The sequence below is a fragment of the Capra hircus genome, chromosome 7, assembly GCF_001704415.2.
Source record: "Capra hircus breed San Clemente chromosome 7, ASM170441v1, whole genome shotgun sequence".
Lineage (NCBI taxonomy): Eukaryota > Metazoa > Chordata > Mammalia > Artiodactyla > Bovidae > Capra > Capra hircus.
Genome location: NC_030814.1, coordinates 79,182,206 through 79,203,669, shown reverse-complemented (window position 1 = coordinate 79,203,669; position 21,464 = coordinate 79,182,206). Strand labels below are relative to the sequence as shown.

The following is a 21,464-nucleotide window of genomic DNA, read 5'->3' as shown; positions in this document are numbered from 1 at the left end:
TGCCTTCTCCAGGGGATCTTCCTGACCCAGGGATTGAACCCGCATTTCCTGCATCTTCTGCATTGCAGGAGGATTCTCTACCATTGAGCCACCTGGGAAGTCATATATATCTCAGTCTGTTTTAAACATATAATTCTTTCCACCATTCAGACTCTATTAAAGAAAATTATTACAAATTATCCTATTTTAAATGCATTTGATTTTTGCTCTTATTCCTTGTCTTTGTCCTATGTTCCAAGAGGTATTTAAGAAATTGATGTGTCAAATTCTTCCATGCTAAAACACTGCTTGTGGTTGGTATTTAGGAAAATTCAGTAATTCGCTCTGACCATATTAGAAGTACACCAGGAATGACTCTATTGTAATGTTAATATGTACAGCCAGACAAAAGATGAAAATCCACATTGGTGAAGGGACAATGAGACCACAGAATTGAATGATCTTCTTCTACTGTGGGGAGTGGTCATGGATAGGAAAGGACGTGGGTGAATGAGGGTGGCTACAGGTGACCAAGGGGCTGAGCAGAAGTCATTTTTCAATTCAGTAGTTACATACCTGGATTCTATAGCTAGACTGCACATGTTATAGCCTGACTTCACCATTTTCCAGCTACTTAATCTTAGTTACTCAATCTCTGCATATTACAAGTTTCTGTAAAATAGGTACTAATGGTATCTACATCAGAATGTGGCTGTGAAGATTATGAGGTAACAATGAAAAATATTAGGAATGGTGTCTGATGCATAGCACGTGTTCAAAAATTGTTAGTTATATTATTATTTAATTAAAAAGTATAAAAATGAGCACTTAGAAATGAAGCTAAAATAATGGTAACTATTGAGGCAAAAATTACAAACTATAAAAGATTTAGAAAGCAAGTTATCTTACAGTAGGGCAGATGACCAACTACAAGCCTTATTTGACTTCAATGATTGTGTACTTTTAATTGTGAGCCAATAATCAATCACTACCAAAATATAAAGACTGACTTCAAGAATGGAGTTTGATACCATAATTAATTGTGACCTACTATTTAAGTTAACCTGACATTTCATAACATGCTAACTGTTATCACAGGGTATGGTAAACTCTGTGAGAACATAGGACACATCTGTGTCATTCACCTCAAGTCTAGAACCATGCCTGGTGCACTGTAAATGTTTAATATAGGCCTGTTGAGTTGACTGGTATAACATGTACTTGTTCATAAATGGTAAACAGTTTGCATAAATAACCTGCATAGTCAACTTAATAAGTGTCATGACTTGGGCAAGATGAAAACTATTTCCAGAGTAAGAGAAGGGCAAAACAGTAAATCAACCAATTGTTCGTTCTGCTAGGAAATCACTCCATATCTATAAGACTGCTCTCTACCTTCTCAGGTAGGGATGTCAGTCAGGTCTAAGTTTGGAGTCTGGGGACTTGGGTTCTAAGCCTGCACTCAAACACTAGTTATGGGACGTAAATTTGAAATTAAATTTTGCCTGGATTAGATTAGTTTTAATTCTTTTCCTGGCAGGTATTAAGAAAATGGTAAGACATACATAATATTAGAACAAGTGTGAGGTTTTGAGTAATGGTGAGCTGGAGAAGGGACCAATGAGAGGTAATTGAGACTTGGACACTACAAAAAGAACACTGCCAAAAGTTGGGGCATTCTGAAGAGCTGATGAAACAGATCCTACTGAGAAGCACTTTAGAGAAGTTTGAATGGAAATAAGAGCAGGGTGATGGCTCAAAAGGGCAGGGACAGCAAAGAGATGGAGGCAATCTGAGGTCCCTAAACGTCTTAGTAACCTCCCAGGAAGCATCAAGGAAAGATAACAGCGTTTTAGAGCCCGTGCTAGAGAGGAGGGACAAGCAGGGTTCTTTGTACCTTAAGTATCTTTCTAGATTTTTTTCACACCTAAAACTGGAACAAAAGCTGTACTCTTTACCCACCCCAACTCAGTGCCTGGGTCCATGTGATAAGCCCTTCATGCCCTTTCTCAAGGTCTCTCACTACCTTGAAGCACTTCTCGGTCAGAATGTAATGAAATCTGGGAAGTGTCAGTGGAACGAGCTGAGCAAAAGGTGATGTACACATAAAGGGGATAGGGGGGCTGGTATTTCAGAGTAAGTGATGCCCAGTCTGTGGGACGGAAATGTGAAAACTCACCGAGAGTGAGATTTATTTGGCATAAGAATTTATTTTTCTACCAGTGGTTTAAGCACTTTGCTAGCTTGCTCAGTTGCTTCAGTTGTGTCCTACTCTTTGCGACCAACTCTCATAGCTCGCCAGGCTCCTCTGTCCATGGGACTCTTCAGACAATACTACTGGAGTCAGTTGCCATGCCCTCCTCCAGGGGATCTTCCTGACCCAAACCCACATCTCCTGTGGCTCCTGCACTGCAGATGGATTCTTTACCCCTGAGCCCCTGGGGAAGCCCCTTAAGCACTTTAGGAAAATGAATCCACATAAGTCTGTGCTGTTACCCTGGGCTGCAAGGGCTTGGGTCAAAAGGGATAATAAAGTGAAAGGATACTTACTGATTTTGATCTCATCTGATCTGCACAAAACATACACTATGTGATTGCCAAAAATGTCAACTTTCACCAAAGCTGCAGTCATGGTGATACAGAAGAGCAAGAAAAATTCCTGTGCTGAGGAATAAAGCATTGTACTTAGTTCTATTCATATGCGTGTGCACACATGCCTGTGTGTGTCCATTTACATGTATGTATACATGTTTGTATGTACATGTATGTATTTGTGAAAATATTGCATATACATATATATGCACTTGTATCTGCATATGAATAGAAGTGTGAGTTTATATATGGACATAAATATACATTTCATATCTTCTCCATAAAATATAGGACAATAGGTAGAGATGGATTATTATGACTTAACAGATGGAAAAACTGAGGAACAATTAAATTAGGAGGGTTGCTTAAGTTCTCCTAGCTTCTTTTATTTTATTAATATTTATTTACACTGTATATCAACTCCTTTACTTTTGATAAGCACTCTGCAATCGCTTTAGTGACAGCTAGGGATAGCAATGGGTGAGATGACTGGTCCAGAGATGATTTTATCCAACCAAATTGCTCAAAAGAGAAAAAGTAACGCAAACAGTTCTGTATTGAAATCCTGACCCTCCCACTTATCTATCTGTAACCTTGTGAAAGTCAGACTATCTCTCTAAGCCTCATTATTTTCATCTGCCAAACAGGGGATTAAAAACAGGGCCCGCCTTGCAGAGCTGATATGAGGATTAACCAGGACCAATGATTTAAAGAGTTCATTGCAGTGCATGGCGCAGCCAACATTTGATGGCTCACGAGTGGAGCACTGCAGTGGATCCGTAGTTTGGCCTCTGCTTTGCTCAGTCCTGTGTATAATCTTATTTTAGAGGACAGCAAATTGGCCTCTCTTCATAAAATATACATCATGGCTACTAAGAACTCCATGGTAAAATAATATTCCAGAGCATTTTCCCTTTTTAAGATAGAGAGAGCTGGCTTCCATAGGAATAAAGAAGGGACTCTGTAAACCATTTGCAGCGACAGGAAAGTCCAGCTTTGAACCCGTGTTTATGTGTGTCGTCATCTCGCCCTCACAGACCCTCCGCCACTGCACAATGTTCTGCCCTTTCAGATGGCAGAGTTACAAGAATGTATAGTTTAAACTCTGCATTTTGCAAAAGATGAGCATTATTTTTGAGTCTGGGAAACTTCACAATAATTTGATTGCCTTCTGTGTTTTGTCTCATTAGGTAAAGGCAAAAAAGCTCTGCTTTTCTGTACCAATACACAGCTTGTGTTTTAATTAAAACAAGAACTAGGCTCATGACCGGGGGGAAAATCATGAAACAGAAACCCTATAATACGTAAAAGGGCTATGGTTGGAGAGTAAGAAGAGGAGTTTTAAACTTGGGCATCTCTTTTGTAAACATCTTTTTCAAATGTATTATGCATTCCCCTTCCCCCTTCCTGCCACTAAACCAGGAAAGAAGCATAAAGGCTGTCAGAAAATGTTGTTTACAGAATTTTAACAATGCAGGCAGGTTTATGGGAGACAACATTTCTTGTTGGGCTTCCTGGTGCAATGATAAAGAATTTGCCTGTCAATGCAAGAGACACAAGAGATGTGGGTTTGATCCCTGGGTCGTGAAGATCCTCTGGAAGAGGAAATGGCAACCCACTCCATTATTCTTGCTTGGAAAATTCCATGGACAGAGGGGTCTGGTGGGCTACAGCTCATGGGGTCGCAAAGAGTTGGACATGACTGAAAGAGTATGCATGTACACATATTTTTTGTTATAGCAGTGAATTAGCAAGTTGAATACATCTGAATTATATCCACTTAGCTCTTAAAGCAGATATAAATTTATTGCTCCTAGGTTACCTAAATAGACTGAGAACAATCATTTCAATATTTTAGAGGCTATGTCCACTTCTTTTCCCATGAAGACATTATATAGTCTAATATATTCTGACATGTTTAAGGTCTTAAACCTGGATGAGATGGAACAACTATAAAATAATCTACCATGTTACAGAGGATGCCAGTTAGAGTAGAGTTTCTTTAGTTTTAAGTGGATTGAAATAGACCAGGATTGTTCATCCTTGGTACTGCCAGCATCTCAGGCTAGATAATTCTTTGCAGTAGGGTATTTTCCTAGACATTGCAGGATGTTTAAATCCATCCCTGGTCTCTACCCACCAAATGCCAGTTATACCTCCCCAGTTATGACAATCAAACACATCTCCAGGTATTGTTAAATGTCCCCTGGGGGAAGGGTAAAGTTGCCCCAAGTACTGGGGCTAAAAGCAGATATTCCAAAGACAGTGCTCCTAATTCGGTGGGTGACACTGGGCAAGTTAAACAACATCTCACACCTCAGTTTCCTCATCTATAAAAGGAAAATAATAATTTTCCCTTCTTCAGAGAATTATTGTGAGTATTAAACAAGATAATGCCTATCCCCTGGGAAGTGCTCAATGTTAACCATTATCATTAGTTAACTAAGTTTATGCAATTTCATTTTTTCCCTTCTGGTTTCAGTTTAAATGCAGGTTAAAGATCCAAACAATAGGAATATATCTAAAGGGGGTGAGTTTGAGTGCAGTTACACAATCACAGATGGAGATCTTTACTTATGTTTCAGAGTGGTCAGGCTATAGAAGCTCAACTATTGCATAATTCTGAATCCTAATTCGCGAAACGGCTTCAGTTATTGCTTAACATATTTTATTATCTTTCAAGTGGAGATTCCTAATTCATCAAAATTATGGGCTGCTGCCAGAGGACTCTTCTATAAACACAACTGCTCTATTGTATTTTTTTTTAAAGTCTTGACATGATGCCTGGTCTTTTCCCTGGAGTTCTTTCTTCACCATTGGTCATATAAATATTATTGTAGCATTCATTGAAATAATAACAAAAGCTACCATTTTTAAGAGCAACTTACCGTGTGCCAAGATAAGTGCTTTCCGTATATTACTATTTCACTGAATCCTCGAAACAACCTTAAAAATGAGGTGGGTATCTCAGCAAGGCAAAGTTACTCAGCAAAGCAAAGATCAGGACGAGGCTGCAGCCCACAATGCGCCACCCTGAACTGATAATCATAACACGTGTCCCTTTCTGAAACACTTTCTGCCTTACCCCCACCACCCACATCATCATTCACTTTCCTTGCCTTTCCCCATTCAACTCAAAATACCTGGTTTTAAAAGAACCAGGCTGTGATCCACCTTAATTATGGGGCTTCCCAGGTGGCTCAGTGGTAAAGACTCCACAGATGTGGGTTCCATCCCTGAGTCAGGAAGATCCCCTGGAGGAGGAAATAGCAGCCCATTCCAGTATTCTTGCCCGGGAAATCCCATGGACAGAGGAGCCTGGTAGGCCATAGCTGATGGGGTTGCAAAGAGTTGGGCACGACTAAGTGACTGAGCATGCATGCATAGTGATTTAAAAAGGGAGAGGGATACCACTCACTTCACATCCATCCTAATGAGGACTAATAATCGTCTGAAAGCTCAAAGAGGGAAAGGCTGAATTCACATCTACGAAAAGGTAGGCAGATTCACCCATGGCTGAATAAAATGGGTGGTTCATCAAACGCACCCCAGGAATCCAATTCTTACATAAAGTATGCGTATTTCACTTAAGGGAAGGAGTAAAGTAGAAGAATAACACTGCTGCCAGAGGCGTGTGAAAGCCTGTGTTTCTGAGACAGTTGCCACTGGTGACCAAAACCAAGACATCAGTGGAGAGTAAGGTCAGAAAGCAGGTCTGTGTTGGCCCTGGGAAGAAAAGGCACATAACTTGTTCAGAAAAGCCACCTTCTCGTCACACACTCTGAGAGTCAGCCCAGCTGGGCGAGAGTGTGAGAGGCTAACATTGCTGTCCAGACTCTGGCAGAATAGACCGTGTGGCCCAAGGTGAGTCACAAGAAGCTCTGAGCAAGCAGGCAGACCATCCACTCACACAGCCAGGAGTCAGACTGGAAGCAGCAGTAAGTTCGTGAGTGCAGAGGACACTAAGAAGGTCATCAGTCTGCAGTACTACAGGATGAATCAGGGCCTCAGAGGTCAGCGTGTCCTGTCCTTAGCAATACATGACTCTTTCCCAACAAGTGTCCAACCCATGTTTTGAAAGCTCCAGTGACTGAAAGATCTTATTGTTCAAAGACTAATAACTTGACCATCCTTCAGTCTGTGTCCTTGTCAATGTTAGTGCATGCAGGCTGTGGCACAGCCAGGCATATAAAAGGGACGAATTATGTACATTATGGACATCTACACCAATCGGGTTAATTACATTTACCCAATGAATAACTGTGACAAGAAAGAAACAGATTAGGAAGGGGAAGCCCAGTGAGGTTACATGCTTTCTCATCCAAGCTCACACAAAATGAAGTGGGATTCATTCACTTCCTGGTCAGGAAGGCCCCCAAACCACACTTTGTCTGCCACAGCAGGATTTCTGTTGTCAATTTCTAAATGTGGTAGGAAGAGCTTAGAATATACAGACTACAACAGAGAAAGGAGCCCATATAGGTTAAGGCAGAATTTCCTGAAAGCACTGTTTGCAAGGAGCAATACTTACAGAGATGTCATCACTGAAGTCAATTTCATCCAAATCAAGGTATTCAGGGGCTTCCATTATTCTTCTTTGTACATTTTGAGTAACATCAGCTACTTATAAAGTCCTGGACAAGAACGAAGCACAAGAGAAAAGCAAAAAGGTTAGCTGCTTTATAGCCAGAAACCATTTTATTTAGACAAACAAAATGAGAAAGGTAACCGGTACAAGGCTGCCTTTGAGCACACTTTCCCGCTGGCTTCCAATGTCCCCAGTCTGGCTCTCTGTAAGCACAGCTCCTCCAGGCTCCCCAGGAGGGTCCCCAGTGGGTAGCCATGGGTCCTTCATTGTATTTCATTTGTGCCTGTTTGCCTTTGCCAGAATAATAGCTCAGGTCAGACTCTTCCCCTGTGATTAAGGCGGATCCAGCCCACATCTAACACTACACCATGGGGGAATGTATGGGCTTTGAGGATGGGGAGCAAAGCTCGAAATCTGAGGACAACCCTATTCAAATGTTTATGTGGGCGTATCCTCGGATCCTGGGCCTGGAGTAATGAGTTCAGCCTCTCCACGGTAGTAACACAAGGACAAGGCAGATACTAACTAACCAACAATAATGAATATTTCAGAATTTGTAGGGCAACCTCCAGTTCACCCCTCAAAAAAAAGGATCCAAACACAGATTTAAACCAAAGAGTTACTGCATTGCCCCTGCCTCTAACAGCTCTGCCTGCCAGAGCCAGATGGACCTGACACAGACGCCAGAGCGACCTCGGGCAGGACTTGCCTCTGGGCAGCCCGCAGCAGCTCTTTAAACCTGTGAAGGAAGACACATCACCTCCCAGTGCACTTCCCCATCACTTCTCACCGCCACCATCGGCGGTGGCAGTGGCACCCGCAGACGTCAGGAAGAGGAACAAAGATCTCCTGCCGGCGCCTTGCTGGGCAGCTCTCTTCTGCAGAGCGAACTCTGAGATGCTGGACAAGATTCTATTTTCTGCAACTTTTTTGCTTGTTACAAAAACTGTCTTATGCACTCAGACTTGAGAATCTTAAATAATTTATTTTCTCCTCTTTCAGATCTCTAATGAAGGGGTAACTTGCCAAACAGTAAGAAATACATTATTGGAAAATGAAAATAAATCTAGGCTGATGAGAATGAACTTATCAGTATAAGATCAAGATTGTAAAAATACCTAGTTTTAAAGGAAAATGCTGACTCTCAAGGCACTGATTTCTCATTTTGAGGTTTTTTTTTTTTAAAAAAAATCTACAAAAATAGCATAGTTGCAGCAAAAGAGAGAAAATCACTCTTCGTTCCATACCTCAAATCCATCACTTGACTCAGTTTTCCTTTTCTTCCCTTTGCACATGAACACACCATTTTTATATATATTTAATTTATAGTGGACACAGAGTTGATCTAAGAAAGGATTAGGATGCATTACCATGTACAAATGTGATTATCCATTTAGAATATATATTAAAAGTTCTGAAATCACAGAAGGTGTAAGATAAAAAGAAAATCAATGTGTACTTGATGCCTAAATTCAATTTTATTATTTATAGAAATCTAAAAATTGGTTTGTAAGCAAATTGCTTGGTACAAAAATGTATCACTTTTCCTTTAAGCCTCAAAAAGGTTTTCAGAGAAAAACATGCACACTCATACTTGCAAATTACTCAAAATAACTTTCTCTTCCATTCTGGTGGATTCTGAGACAATCCAGACTTGGGATTCCAGCTTGTCAACTAACAGATCTTTCAATTCAACTTCTTTTCACTAAATCTGTACTCCACAGTGAACTGTTGATGTATAGACTCTACTCCCAAGGCTTTGGTGAACACAAAGATGATTCTGGGTGTTAGGATGGGGTACAGACAGACACAGGATCACCAGAAGCATGGAAACATGAGATGAAGTAGAGAAGCGTGAGTCAAAGCTGGGGAACAAGTGGATCTTTCAATACATGAATATAACAAACTAAACACAAAATGCACATGATCACATCTTAACTGAAGTTAACAGCCACTGAGTCTTCGTTTGAGGTGTTATTGACATTATGAAGAACAATTTGCATTTGAGCACAGACATTCTAATGGAACATATCTAGCGGATAATATAAATCATGACAATGAGAAAATCTTTATATTTGGTCTTGGAGGTTGACAGTGAGATTCTTTATTCTAACAGACTGGAACATAAGTGTTACAACAGTTCCAGCCCATTACATGAAGGCCATATTTATCTCAGTAGGTTGAATGGTCCCACCTCAGATTAAGTGGTCCAAGGCATACAGTATTCTTCTTTGCTTCCCAATGGACCCGCACATGCAGCCATCTCCTTTAACACACCTAATGCCATCTACAACACAATTCCTTCTGTCTAGTCAGTGCTTCTTTCTTTCAAGGGGCCACTCTGGAATTATTACATCCTCATTTATAAGGTAGAGAAATCCCTGTGGTTCACCAAATCAGGGTCACATTCCCAGCATCAAGTCCATCTTTCAGCTGAGGGTGAGCCCACAGTTGTCTCAGTGGTCATTACATCGTCTCTTCCTTCCCCATCTGCCCTTCCATGGAGCACACAGGACCCTCAAGCGCTCCCTTCTGAGGAATTAGGGATGTGATGGGAACAGAGTCAGGTTTAGAGCAGCTGCTGCAACTAATCCAACAGAATAAGGAAGCTGAGCTGGGCTGGGGATGTGCTTTCCTCTTGTGCTCTTTGGGCACCATCTCACCTCCCCCACCCCCCACCCCCGCACCAGCCACAGCGGAAGCCAGCGAACCCCCCTTTTCTGACAGCCCCACGGGCTCTGATGGGATGAACAGCCACAGAGGGCACGCCCGAGGCCCAGGAGCCAGGTCTGGCCCACAGATGTGATGTGTTTGGCCCCAGCAGTGTTTCTAAAAAATAGACTCTGTTGCCAGCTTGTAGACCTTTGGTGATTTCACATAAAACTCTGGATTTCTGGCTTCACTTAAAAAATATCTGAAGCTCTGGCAGCACAGGTCTGTGTTCCCCACAATAAATAATCGGCTGGAGCTGAGCTGCCGCTGCCCTGTCTAGGGGACATGTGCTCCTCAGCTCCCCCCTCAACCCCCATCAGCTCTGCTCGTCCACACATCCTGCCTGGCCTTGGGGGCATTTCAACCTTTGACCCTTCAGAGGAATCTAGGATTAAACCTTAAGTGCCATCCTCCCTGCTTTTCTTATTGGTGCCTCCCGTCAAACAATATTTCCTTCATTTGTATTCTAAGGTTGAAACTGTATTCTACGATTGTTTTGAATTCTCATACCACAAGAGCAGTAAAACACAATTTCTCACAAATAAACTACTAGCATGTTACAATATGTGCTTTTCCACAGCCTCCATGTCATCTCTTAGTATTAAAGAAAGGAAAGTTTCACCAGCACAATAAAATGTTAGGAGGCGGGGATGACATTTCTTTCATTTTACAACCGGAGGAAGAAGACATCTTTGCCTTGTGGTCACTGGCATTGTGCAGTTACACGGTGCCACTTCACTACTGTGACTGGAGGGAAGGGCAGAAGTTATGCCAAGGACAAGTCCAGAAAAGAGACCGGGACCATCCTCTGCGTGGCCAGCCTGCCAGCTTGGACCCAAGAGGGCCAAGCGGCTCCAGGCAGACGAGAGTGGGTCGACAGACACCTCAGTGGAAAATATTTTTCAGCCTCCCCAGAAAGGGCAGTCCAGCTGAAAAGCCCTTACATGAGATTTTTATTGCTATACATCATAGTTGGCCCTGGACCCCTCTGGGATCTCAGAGCCCAGTCATTTATAAATTTGCACGGCACCCTTACCCCATCAGTCCTGAGCCTACAAGCTGCAATCCCAGGTTCCTTCTCTCCTCTTTTGCCCACTTGCTTCCCCTCAAGCACACTTTTTACAAGACCTGTCTACCCTCAGATACTATGGACTGGTTGAAATCCTTCCATTTCCAGGTCAGTTGGGCTTCTCTCTTCACTGACGTGGGCAAGTTTTAATCTGTTATGCACTGAGGCACGCATGTCGCGTGTTTCAGCTTTCTTTTGACGGCACAGCGGAAAAGTGAAGGTGGAGAGTGGGCAGGAGTGGGAAAGCAGAGCAAGGGAAAGGAAACATTTTCCAACAGCTTAAGTCTACTGCTCTGGGTGGGAAAAATTACAGCGAGGGAAGGAAAACCAATATTAGGATGTGGGGACACACGACTGGGTGGCTGGGACCCACATGCCATGTAGAAGCTATTGGTGACATGGTGCACCCTTTCTCTTGATGTGTCCAAGGCACCAGAGAAGCTTTACCCAAACTCCAAACTGATGCCAGTTAGAGGGGAAGAGAATAAAGGACAGTAATGAGCATCAACTGTGCACATCTGTAGGATTTTCCCTCCTTGCACAGAGTTTTGATAAACTGCCAAGAACAGAAGTCCCTCCAGTGCCTATTAAAATGTACAGCAGGGGCTCTGGCCCTAATAGGTCTATCAACGCCATGTCACCTTCTCATGGGGGACCTCAGTGATGGCCCGACTGCTTCCTTCAAGGGAAGATTCAATTTAGGAAAGAGCTCCAAGTAACTAAGAGTCCAACTGAATAATAAAAAGTAGGCATCAATTTAAAAAATAGCCTGCCCTCTCCAGTATGAGGACTTTCGAGTGACATTTTCCATTTTTTTTTTTTTTTATAGTGAGTTGAAAACTGACTCTGAAAATAGTTCCAAATGAAGACTTACAAAATGTGTTGGGTAATGAATGGCTTAGAGTGGCCGACAAAATTTCTTTGAGGAACTACCCTCATTTAATGTATACATTCTGGTGTGCTTGGCTCATAAAAGGCTCGCTGATTTGCGACTACAGTCACAGATCACATAAACTGCTCTACTGAAATTCTTCTTAAAATGAATTGCCTCACTCCATTTTACAAGGAGTCAGCACGGACTCATTCTGAAGGCTCATGTTACACAGATTTCTCCTCTTCTGCCAAAGTCACTATTGCTACATTTTACCAGTGTACTAGGAGGCCTGGTAATTAAAAGTTAAGTTGGGCTTGTCAAAATAAATGAGCAGGGTACATTTGGTGATGAGGTAACCTTGGTTGATTTGCATTACAGCTTCTTTCTTTAGTCTTTAATTCACCAATAACTTGGGAAAACACCGCACTTGCCTACACCCTGACGCACACAGCCAAATTCGTACTGGGATACATTTTCAGTTTAAAAGCCTAGGCGTAGATATTGAACTTTCTTTCCTTCATATAACAAGAGTTCAAAAAAAAAAAAAATCACAAGCTGCATACTGCAAAGCTGGGGTGGAAAAAAGCAGAGTATGTGAAATGTCGCCCCTAGTTGGCTCAGCAGATTGGCTGGCAGGGAGGCAGCTCATTCCAAATGCTGGATTCCGTTTCTCTCACTCTTTGATTCAACAGTGGCCAGAGGCATGGCAGTCACTGAATGCCTAGTATTGAAGCAGAAAGATGATAGAGGCAAGAGATTTCTACTGGAAAGAGGTAACTGAAGGAGAGCCAAGAAGTACACATCAGGAGAAAGGGGAGGGAAGCCACAAGCTGTGTAGATCTCATCCTTGTCTTCATTTTCGGCATGTTCCTGAGAGAACGCGTTAGGTTAGACCAACACTACTCTCCGGGCCAGTATGGGGGGAGACAGTGGGAAAAAAAGGCAATTACCATATACTGTGGTCCTTGCTGGGACACATAAATACACAGCGCTGGACATTTGCAGCAACACAGAACTAGAGAGTGTCCTACTGAGTGAAGTAAGTCAGATAGAGAAGGAGAAATATCACATGACACCCCTTATATCTGGAGTCTAAATAGAAATGATACAAATGAACATACTCAAATGAAACAGAAAGAGACTCACAGACTTAGAAAACAAACTCATGGTTACCGGGAGGGTACGGGGAAGGGATCGATAAGGACTTTGTGAAGGTCGTGTACACACTGCTTTATTTAAAATGGATAACCAACAAGGGCCTGCTGCAGAGCAGAGGGAACTCTGCTCAATGTTATGTGCCAGCCTGGACGGGAAGGAGGGGTTTGGGGGAGAATGGACACATGTATACGTATGGCTGAGTCCCTTCACTGTTCACCTGAAACTACCACAACATTGTTAATTGGCTAAACCCCAATACAAAATGTTTTTGGTGTTTTAAAAAAAAAAAAAGCACACAGGAGCCGGAGTCACCTGAGACCTTGTAGATGAGGGAAGTGTGTGCGGTAGAGGTGAGGTCTAAGCTGACAGCTGAAGAATGCAAGGCCACAAATGGTGAGTGAGTCGATATGGGGCAGGAGGAAACATTCTGGGTAGAGCTGCTGTACAGAGGGGAGGCCTGGGGGTGAGAAGAATCCTGAAGCAGGATTTCCAGAAAGATGGCTAACACAGATTTAACACCTGCTGCTGTTTTTGCTTCAAAAAATGGGTCTTGAAGGGTGATAGCTGGGGTGGGTTGGTAAGCACAGTCGGCAGGAGAATATTTCCAAAGTCAGAGTAAAAACAGAGCACGTGCTGGAGTAACAAATTCTCTGGTATGTCTGGAGAAAGTACAAGCGAGTATCTGCTATCAAACAGGAGGCTTTAATGTAATGTATTGAGCCCGCTCCAGCTCCAGGAAAGGGGAGCTGCATTTCCGGTTTGAACAACCACAAAGATTTATGAAGCCAAACTTTATACCAGTGGTAGGTCTGGGTGCTCTTACAAATACTCTCTCACTCACAGTTCACCAAAGTCATAGGAGACAAATATCTTACAATCTCCTTCATGCAACAAAGGAAACCAAGGCTCAGAGAGGTGCTGTGGCTGCCTCACATGCAGCCAGGGCTTCTGGTGGTAAGTTTGCTTTTTCTCTCTTATTTCAGCTTACCCGAACGGCAGGGGTAAAGTATGGGGTTAGCTGCAAGGCTGTACAGAAAAACTAACAAACTTTTTGGTCAACGCAATAACACTCCACTTGTATCAGACATTTTACTTTTTCAAAACACCTTCAATAGCTTTTTTCTTTTATCTTCAATATATTTTATCTGACTTTATTACAAGTCCATGAGGGATGGAGAGGGTGTGTATCACAATTTGCAATCATATCCTTCCAATTTTAAAGATGATAAAGCTCAGGAATGTTTTGGCCAAGGTGATGTACTCCTACATAGACAGGGACCAAGAAAGCTCAGACAAACCACTTCCCGGGATCAAGCCCACAGCTCTTCTGATCTGCATCTTCAGTTCAGTTCAGTTCAGTTGCCCAGTCGTGTCTGACTCTTTGCGACCCCATGGACTGCAGCACACCAGGCCTCCCTGTCCATCACCAACTGCCAGAGTTTACTCAAACTCATGTCCATTGAGTTGATGATGCCATCCAACCATCTCATCCTCTGTCGTCCTCTTCTACTCCAGCCTTCAGTCTTTCCCAGCATCAGGGTCTTTTCAAATGAGTCAGTTCTTTGCATCAGAAGGCCAAAGTACTGGAGTTTCAGCTTCAACATGAGTCCTTCCAGTGAATATTCAGGACTGATTTCCTTTAGGATGGACTGGTTGGATCTCCTTGCAGTCCAACCAAGGGACTCTCAAGAGTCTTCAACACCACACTTCAAAAGCATCAATTCTTCAGCGCCCAGCTTTCTTTATAGTCCAACTCTCACATCCATACATGACTAATGGAAAAACCATAACCTTGACTAGATGGACCTTTGTTGGCAATTAATGTCTCTGCTTTTTAATATGCTCTCTAGGTTGGTCATAACTTTCCTTCCAAGTAGTAAGCATCTTTTAGTTTCATGGCTGCAGTCACCACCTGCAGTGATTTGCATCTCAGACTGTCCTAAAACATGACTGTGTCTCTGAACCATGTGGGCCAGAATTCCACAGGCATCCTCAGTTCTGAGCTGTACTGCTTTGGGTATGCAAGAACTGTAACTCCAAATAAATTGCTCTTTCCTCTCTCCAGTAGAGTCTAAAGAGAATGGTAGGCATGATCATCTTTAAAGCAAAGTATATAGACCTTTGTGTACCTAACATACCATAGGCCCTGAACTGGCCTATGAAGCATTATATTCCATAGCCAGTTGGTTTAATACCTCAAGCTCATCTTCAAAGAAAATTTGATTATGACCATCTTTCCTTATGTCTTATTGGAAAGACAAGCAAATCACCACTGTATAGGCTGTGTTTCTTTGTAGTTTTTAAAAAAGAAAATGAAGTATATTTGATTTAAAATATGGTCTTATTGTAGTTTTGAGCCCTAGTCTACAGTTTAAAATTCTTGCAAATGATTTTGGGGTATTTCATTATTTTTAAAATCTGATGCTGAGAATGAACTAACTTATAGCAAAATTTTAGAGCCTGAAAGGACCTTCATTTTTAAGCCCTAATGCAATGGTACTTTTAAATTTGTATTTGTGTGTGTGTGCGTGCCGGGGGGTGGGGGGCAAAGAGATTTAAAGTGAGTTTAATATTTGAAATTCTTTTTGGAAGAGGAAGGGAAGAACCCATGCTCACAGTATGTACACAAAAGAAGACAAAAAGAATGTAGAAAAAATATAAACATATGTAAATACAAGAGAATATATATTGTGTTCAATGCTGGCTGCCACTACTTAAGAAGCCACAGGCAAACTGGAATATACAGAGTGAGGAAGTCAAGACAGCCAGTGGCTGGCAAGCTCTACCTTACATGGCATGCCTAAAGAAACGTCTAACGGGGAGAAGAGAAAAGCACTCCTCTCTCTCTAAGAACCCAGAAAGCCATCAGGTAAGAGGAGGATTTGCCTTCAAGGGTAAGGAACTTCTTGAAGGAAGTTTCAGGGATTCCAGTCTCAGTAAATACTTCTTACTAATGGTGTTTGGAAAGGGCATAAATGGAATGGGCTCCTTGATAAGATCACAACCACCCTAGCAAGAAACTGTTCATTCAGAGGTTTGGAGGGATTTTCTGAGGGAGAAAGATGAGAATCTTGCATTGAAAGAAGGGACAGATGACCTTCTAGGTCAGAGATTCTGTGAGGCCCAAACCAAGACTTCAGGATGGTCCTGCCCAACTCTGAGCCCTCTCCAAGGTGCCGCCATGACCACCTTTGTTTAACTTCCCTTCTACCCTATTTCATCTATCATCCTGATCCTACCAGGAGTGTAGATGAAATGTGGAGGTTAAGGGAGAAAAGAGAGCGAGAGTCAGAGAGTTAAAGTGAACATAATTCTAAAAAGTGAACTGCAATGTGGTTCATTCAGTGAGAATATGATTTACTCTCTGTTGTAGATGAAAACATCAATTCCACAAGGACAAAACTATGACCTAATGGGGCCCAAACCAAAAGAAAATGTCTGAGGAGGAAAAGGAAACATTTCCAGCACTGGGAAGCTCAGCCTGGGTGTCCGCCAGCCATGCCTTGCACTGACTTCTGGAAAGAAACTACGGAACTAGAGCCATTACTCAGTTATGTACCAGAAACTCTCTAAATCCAAGTTCCAGATTTTTGGCACACCTGAAGTGGTCATGCTTTCCTCTTGATTCTGCAAAGATTGCTTGATTTTTACAGTGGATTTGTTTGGCAATTATTATTGACAATGTACGCAACACGGATGACAATCCTGATTCCCGTTTTAGAGAGCCATAGACATAACAGCAATGTGTACAGGAGCACCAAAGACTGCATCAGGTGTCCGTCATCTTGGCTTCCTTCTCATACTTCTAACTGCTTGTGAGGATTAAACTTCTGAGTAACTCTAGGCCAGTGGTTCTCAAAGTTCAGCCTGCATGAGAATCAACCAGAAGGCTTATTAAAAACAAGTTGCTGGGTCCAATTGCCCAAATTGTAGCTCTGGACTGGGACCTGAGAATTTACATGTCTAACAAGTTCCCAGATGATACCGATTCTGTTGGTCCCAGAACCACATTTGAGAGCTAGTACCTAAGATCAATGGCTGGTCCCAGCCCTGGCTACATCTGCACTTAATTAAAAGATGGTGACCTCTTCCCTATATCCCCCATCTCCACAGATGTTAACTTCATTATATAGGATCCATGCATAGTGCCCTTCTGATTAAACTTCCTCAGTGGACTCAACTAAGCATTTCCCATGAAGACCACCCAGAAACCTCAGAAGGTCTTAAGTCTCTGTGTGTGTGTATTTTAATTCTCAGTCCTATACAAGGGACAAGACATCGGCCTACCAAACCCTACAAAATTTGGGCCTTGGTTACTTTAAAAATTCCTTTCTCCATAGCACTTCACGGCAACAAAGATGTTCTACGTTTCTCCTGTTAATGAGATCCAGATTTAAAATTTCAGAAGGAGCCTTTTCAGAGAAAGAACTCCAACTTAGGGGCATCCAGTCACTAGAACCATAATGCAATTAATCCTAAGTCTACTCATAAAGAAGGAAAATTAAATGCAAGAATCAAGTAAAAAATAACTTAAAATTCAATGTTTATACAACATATATGCATCATAAGATATATAAAATTATTATTTATTGAATCTGAAGCAGTCCAAATGGCCACTGGATAAATGTAAAAAATAAAATCTTGGTCATGTCTTTTAAATTATAATGTGCTTATTTTTATTAAATCCAAGTTCAGAAAAATAGGTTATTATGGAGACTTGTCAATTCTTCCAATCAAAATGTACCAACTTAATAACCAAATGAGGAAATAAAGTCTCTTAAAATAAATATCTCTTTTTTTCTGAAGAGGAGTAAAGCTGCATGTTAAGGTGATTAAGAAAGCAGAGTGGGTTAAATGCCTGTAGTAACCAAATATTTGCACATCTGTACATATAGAAAGAATATGATTTAGCAAGCACTGATTGTTTCATCCAATGGTTTTCTCTAGCCAAATTTACTAAAGATAACTAGGGGAAGGCAAATGAACAGAATCTGCTTCTAGATATGTCATGGCATGTCAAGAAAAAACACAAGATGAAAACAGATTACTGTTAAGTACCTTTAAAGGAATTCAGCTAGGCAGTGTAATCCTCAGTTTTTACAATATGCTGCTTTTTAACATAGTATCTTAAACAGAGTAAATACTTAACACATTGTTTGTTGAGTTCACTTCCAGACTATGATCATTGTTGGGTCCTACACTAAAAACTGTGGTATTGTCTGAAATCACAAATGTTGAGATGACTATTTTTCTTCAACTTATAATAACTCCAGGTTCAAATATCTTCTTCTTGCACTGTTTCCCTCAGAAGTCTTTTTTTGAGGAGAAGTCCTTCTTTCAGAAATTATCTGTTGATGAGTGTTGTGGAAGTTTGGCCTGACTCCCCAAAGTTAAAACAGAGGGTTTTTTTTGCCATTAAGCATATGGAGAGAGAATAACATTTGCAGGCTGTGGTGTGGGTTTTTTCTCTTTGGCATCACAGAAGGACACCAACTTCATTCTGTAGTTCACCAGCATAAGCAGGAAAGGACTGAGCGCAGAGAAGCCTGAAGAGAGGGCTGTGAGAACAGCTGGAAAAAAGACACAGGCTGCCAAGCCTTTCAAGAAATAGACTAAGATAAAATGAGAAATCCAAAGTGGAGTGATCAGCCACATTAATAAAATACTAAACTTGGCCCCTCTAAGGATTTCAATTTCTGAATCATCATCTCCAATCCAGATGTCACCATATGCCATCTTCTTTCTCTCTGAAAGCAGAAAAGACATCCAGAAACAGACAAAGACTAAGGTGGCTAAAGGAAGAACATCAATCAGAACCAAAAACACTTCCCCATAGAAAAACTCTACTTGCTTGTTTCCAAAGTCAGTTAGGCAATCCATGTGAATCCTGTTTGTTGACAAAGGGTCTGTATCATTTTCTGCATTCAGGTATTCTGATTTTCTAGTATAGAGTAAAACTGGGAGGTATACTGCCATGCCTGTCACCCAAAGTGCAGAAACCACCTTTAAGGAATGCTTCTGATGGTCCGGGTTTGGAGGCTCACTCAAGGGGTGGACAGTCTGGTACAGCTTCTGGTGGTAGAGCAATGCAAAGTGTAACATGAACCAGATGGCCAGGGATGTCGTCAGGGCTCCCGTGAAGCGCAGAACTTTGCAGCCAGCTGAATCCAACGTGCAACCAGAAGAATAAACAATTTTCATGACATTCACCACCAGGTTCTTAATGAGGTGGACAAATATAAGACTGAAAATCAGAAGAAAGGATGTCTCTAGACGCCCAGTCATACACTTCCTTGTAGAATAAAATAAACACAGGTTTCCAACAAAGCTTACAAGGATTAGAAGGATGCAAGTGATGATTTCAAGCACATCCACAGAGGACTTCATGGTAAATGGCGAGTCAGTGAGCTCAGATGGCTTCTTCTTCAGTTTGAGTCATAAGGCACTTGGAAAACTTTTAAGAAGCCTTTAGTAAGAAGACCTGGGTTTTTCTAAGCCACTACATTGACACACTCCTCAACTGGTGTCACTCTAATAGTTCAGAGATGGTTTGTAACAGAATTATGTTTGTTCCAGTGCTGGGCCACTGGAAGCAAAACAGCTTCTCAAGAGGATTCTGTTTTCTCATCTCTAGGGATTTAACTATAATGAGAAAGTTCTAGGTACCATCACTTAATTAAAAGTTCTCAGAAATGTATTTATAGCACTGTAATGCAATTTCCTAGACACAGTGTGATATAATTTTCAACAACCATGAGGGAGAGAAGAAAATGAACTCTGTGACAACAAAGGAAAGGTGGCCAGAGGTTGAAATGACTCTCTCCACTCAAAAAATATTAAAGAAGTGGGGGTGTTTGAGTAACAATGAAGGTTTCCAAATAACAAAATTATGTATTACTGATGACATTAATAACATGATAGAAATTTATGAAGTATAGCAGTTTTCTAATGTCTCTTACCATTTTTGCAGAACAGGAATACTATCACCTGTTCTGATGATCTCTTGGGGGTTGTTAGGATTACAAAAGAGATGATAGAAAATACTTGTGAGGTCATAGGGAAGGGAATAAAGAAGACAGGGAGAGGGGGAGGGGGAAGGGAAGGGAGAAGGGAGGGGAGGAAGGGAGACATCTTTACAAACATGGGCACTATGTCCAAGACCAAATCTTTAAACTACTGGTTAAAGAAACAATCTGATATTCAGAAGTCATTAGGGAGACCCACCACTCAACCCTCCACCTCTGTACCCCAATTGAGCACAAGCAGCTAGGAAAAGATCTCTGCCCTCAGCATGACTACAGAGTACAGAGCAAGGACAGAAAAACGGCACTGAAACATGCTGCTCAAGTAATCACTTTCTGGATGAATTCTGTTGGTCATTCCCAGGACAAACTATTTTCCCTCTATTCTATATGCTTGTAAATTTCGTTTTCAATCATCCTATCTTGTACTGTCGCAACACACGCTTCCCTCTGGCCCAGCGGTGCTCTGGAGCCAGCTTGCACTGACTTGAGCAACCGTGCGCATCTCTTCCCAATTCTGCTCAGAGACTATGGAGCAGTCACTTGGAAGCTTGAAACTGGGTATCGCGAAAGTATTTACACCATGGAAATCAGCAAATGCTGCAACTCAGGGCTTTTGGTGGGGGAGGAATTGTTTTACTAGGACAATACTGGCCTGACCAAAAAATACAGAATAGAGTGATAAGATGTGAGCTGGTATTTTACCTACAGAATGATAAGATCAGTATTAGCTATGTTTTTTCCAGTAGTCACGTATGGATGTGAGAGTTGGACCATAAAGAAGGCTGAGCGCTGAAAAACAGATGCTTTTGAACTGTGGTGTTGGAGAAGATCCTTGAGAGTCCCTTGGACTGCAAGGAGATCCAACCAGTCCATCCTAAAGGAGATCAGTCCTGGGTGTTCATCGGAAGGACTGATGCTGAAGCTGAAACTCTAATACTTTGGCTACCTGATGTGAAGAACTGACTCATTAGAAAAGACCTTGATGCTGGGAAAGATTGAAGGCAGGAGGAGAATGGGTTGACAGAGGATGAGATGGTTGGATGGCATCACTGATTCAATGGACCTGAGTTTGAGCAAGCTCCGGGAGTTGGTAAGGGACAGGGAAGCCTGGTGTGCTGCAGTCCATGGGGTTGCAAAGAGTCAAACACGACTGAGCGACTGAACTGAACTGAACTGAACCCTTTCAATAAGGGTATGTGTAAGCGGTTTATAGCAGTGTTAACAAGTAGGAAAGTTGGACCTTACAATTCCACCCAAGGGAGGTAAGCTTGGGGGCTGACACTTCCTATTAAACTCCTTATCCCCAGTTGGCTGTTTAGACAGGTAGCCAACTCAGAGTCCCCACAACCACATTTTTCTTCCTTAAGAAACACCCATTACCTCAGTGTCAACTGCAGTCAAACAGGCACCTCTGAATTTATAAAAACAATAATAATACAGTAATAGCACAATAATATTGCTCATATT

At 41.8% G+C, this 21,464-nt stretch overlaps 1 protein-coding gene across 2 annotated transcripts in view; it reads right to left on the bottom strand.

Annotated features, from left to right (window-relative positions):
• Positions 1-21,464, bottom strand: part of SNCAIP (synuclein alpha interacting protein) — a 168,878-nt gene that overhangs the window by 79,839 nt on the left and 67,575 nt on the right. For both annotated transcript variants that reach the window (XM_018050676.1, XM_018050675.1), the window contains exon 2: positions 7,103-7,205. In XM_018050676.1, the coding sequence (XP_017906165.1) occupies positions 7,103-7,159 (57 nt within the window). In that variant the 5' untranslated portion in view covers positions 7,160-7,205. The remainder of the gene's footprint in view (positions 1-7,102; positions 7,206-21,464) is intronic.